The sequence below is a fragment of the Procambarus clarkii genome, chromosome 2 (assembly GCF_040958095.1).
Source record: "Procambarus clarkii isolate CNS0578487 chromosome 2, FALCON_Pclarkii_2.0, whole genome shotgun sequence".
NCBI classification, from domain to species: domain Eukaryota; kingdom Metazoa; phylum Arthropoda; class Malacostraca; order Decapoda; family Cambaridae; genus Procambarus; species Procambarus clarkii.
Genome location: NC_091151.1, coordinates 17,662,586 through 17,665,336, shown reverse-complemented (window position 1 = coordinate 17,665,336; position 2,751 = coordinate 17,662,586). Strand labels below are relative to the sequence as shown.

At 51.7% G+C, this 2,751-nt stretch overlaps 1 protein-coding gene across 1 annotated transcript; it reads right to left on the bottom strand.

Moving 5' to 3' along the window:
- Positions 1-835: 835 nt before the first annotated feature.
- LOC138365826 (uncharacterized) lies at positions 836-2,382 on the bottom strand. The gene is made up of 4 exons (XM_069326343.1): positions 2,114-2,382; positions 1,825-1,925; positions 1,236-1,715; positions 836-1,044 (listed from the first exon to the last, which is right to left on the bottom strand). Exons 1-4 carry the CDS (start codon positions 2,380-2,382, stop codon positions 836-838), a joined length of 1,059 nt encoding a protein of 352 aa, XP_069182444.1.
- Positions 2,383-2,751: the final 369 nt, after the last annotated feature.

Here is a 2,751-nt window from a genome sequence, read left to right as displayed (position 1 = left end):
ATCTCCAGCTGTCACCAGGGGTTACTTAATACCAGTCTGTTTCGCTCTTGTGATTTGTCACTAGGGTTCTGAACAATATAGTCACATTCGCAATTCCGGGCGAGCGTTGGTATATTGAAAAGATGCTGAATTTAACTTGATGGTGAGGAATAGATGGTGTTCTTCTGTCTATTGGCCGATAGACAGAACAGGACACGTCCTCTATGCATGGGCTCCCTCACGTGAATGCTCTTGCCAGTGGGTGTAGAGCATCTCGTGGGACACACACAAGGGATTACAATTGACCAATGGCATTGCAGCAAAAGAGCGGGAACCAATCATATTGATCGCTTCATGATCAGTAGCAGAGGTGACGTCACGACCACATCACAGTTGTTATTCTATTTCGCACCAGTTGAGGCTGACCCCAGAGGTGAGTCTGTCGCCTCGCTGGCGTCCCCTCTCCCTCTCTCACGCCTGGCACCTCCTGTGTACTCTCTGACCCTGTAGCAATATGCTTAACTTCCCTGTATCTACTTCCTGCCTGGACATACGGCGGTCTCTGTATTATAAACGCATTCCTGGTTAAGTGGGCATCCTGGAGATACCCAACACGCCAGTTTACTATCCAGGGTTAACAGAGTTTGTGGGTTTGTGCACGATAGCGGTGCACTGTGCACTGCAATGAGCCATTCAAGTCAGCTGTGGGAGAATCCTGAGAGACCATCCTCTCACATCACCCCCAACGAAAGACCGAGCTCCACAGAGTGGTGACTTGTTCTACACTCTCACACCGCTGACGCACGTGCACGTACTGAGTGCACGTGGTGCGGGTGGGTCTAGCGGACCCCGTTTTCTATACTGCTAGGAGAGGCGGGTCATCGTCTAGACTATTTCCTTCTGGTAAGTGAGGAATTTCTTCAGTCACCGGGTCACATGCGGCTACCTGTTCAGGTCTTGAGCAGGCACTGTGGTCGGACAGAGCTCCAGCTCTAGGTCGGCTCAACGCCTCGAAACCCTGATTGGCACTAGTCTGTCCACTGCCTCTCTCCACCTGTGTCATGCCTGAAACATCAAAGACACACTGGGAACTAGTGTCCGGTGATTCGTGTCGCATTACCTCGCTCATGTCTCTCTCGTTCGACGTTTCGTTACTCACCCCTGACCTACTCAACCAGTCAGCACCTACTGCTGAGAGCAGTGGGTGGTCGATCGGCCCTGTCGATGTCGAGCCCGTGGTCCTCTCCTGTTCTTACGTTTTACATGCTTCTTCGGCTTTGTGGACCCATCTACAGGTAGGTCCTTGTAGCGTTTGAGCATGTTGACGGGGTACTTCTTCCTGGCACCATCGACGTCGAGCACGTAGTTTAACGAGTGCGAGCACTCCACTACCGTGAATGGGCCATTCCACTGCAGCAAGAGCTTGTTCCTGCTGGTGGGAAGTAACAAAAGTACCTTGCCACCTACACCGAACTTGCGTTCTTTTGCTTTTTTGTCGTATGTTTGCTTCTGATACTCCTTTCCTTTTGCTAGCTGTTCCTGGGCCAGCTGACAGGTGTTCTCCAGCCATTTCCGTAGATCGATGACGTACTCGTATGTCGTCTTGGTTTCAGGGGTACAGTCATCGCCTTCCCACAGGTTCTTCAGTACCTGCAGAGGGCCTTTAACTGTGCGACCGTACAGAAGCTCGTACGACCGTACAGGGTGAGAACCCTGTGCTAGCCTGTGGCACCTCCCTGTAGGCAAACAACAAAGGGTTGATATACCTGGGCCACTCCCGAGGCTATTCGATGCACATTCTCTTCAACATCTTCTTGAGAATGCCATTGAAGCATTCTACCAAACCGTTTTCCACAGCATGATACGGCGTGGTGAGTGATGCTCTCGCTGTGAGCAGACGTCGGACTTGGTCCATCATCTCGCTGGTAAACTGTGTCCCTCGGTCGCTATGGATCCACTCAGGTGTACCAAGGCGACTAAAAAAACCTACCAAGGCTTCCGCTACCGTTGTCGTCTAGATGTTCTTCAGGGCAGCTGCTTCTGGGTACATTGTTGGGTGATCGACCATGGTCAGGATGTACTTACTGCCGTCCGTTGCACTCGGTATGATCGGACCAACCAGATCAATGCTGACCAGCTTGAACGCTGGTCAGCATTGGAAAAGGGCTGAAGCTTCCCGGGCTTCACCCGTCCGCGATCAGTGGTGCGCTGACAGGTGTCACAGGAGCGAGTGTAACGCTGTATTTCCCCAGTAATTCCTGGCCAGTAGAACACAGCTTGTATCCGCGCACTGGTCTTTAAGTGACCCATATGACCTCCCATCAAAGCTCCATGCCCTAAGCGGAACACAGCCAGTCTATGCTCCTGTGGAACAACGAGTTGGTCAAAAGTGTCGTGGGGCATCTCAACTCTGCGCACCAGTTTCCCATTATGGTGCAAGTATTAGTACTTGCGTTGCTGATGTATCTGGGCTAGTGTTGGGTCGCTCCCTTGGGCATCAATAAACTCCTTTTCAGACACTCTCTGAATGTCTCGTAATTTCAGAGGTTTTTCTGGGCGAGTCAGCTTGTTGCTCTCTGACCTCGTAGTGACAGCTGCCACGAACGAGTTACCTGTTAATGGAGTTGCTGTCGCTTCAACCAGAGGTTTTGCTTCTCTGTCCATTACTTTACAGCTTGCTTTCTCTCCCTTATTCTTCAGCTGGGCGAGGGTGTGGTCATTCCCTGTGACGTCACCCCCAGGCGAGTCACCCGTTGCAGCAGCTGACTAAGG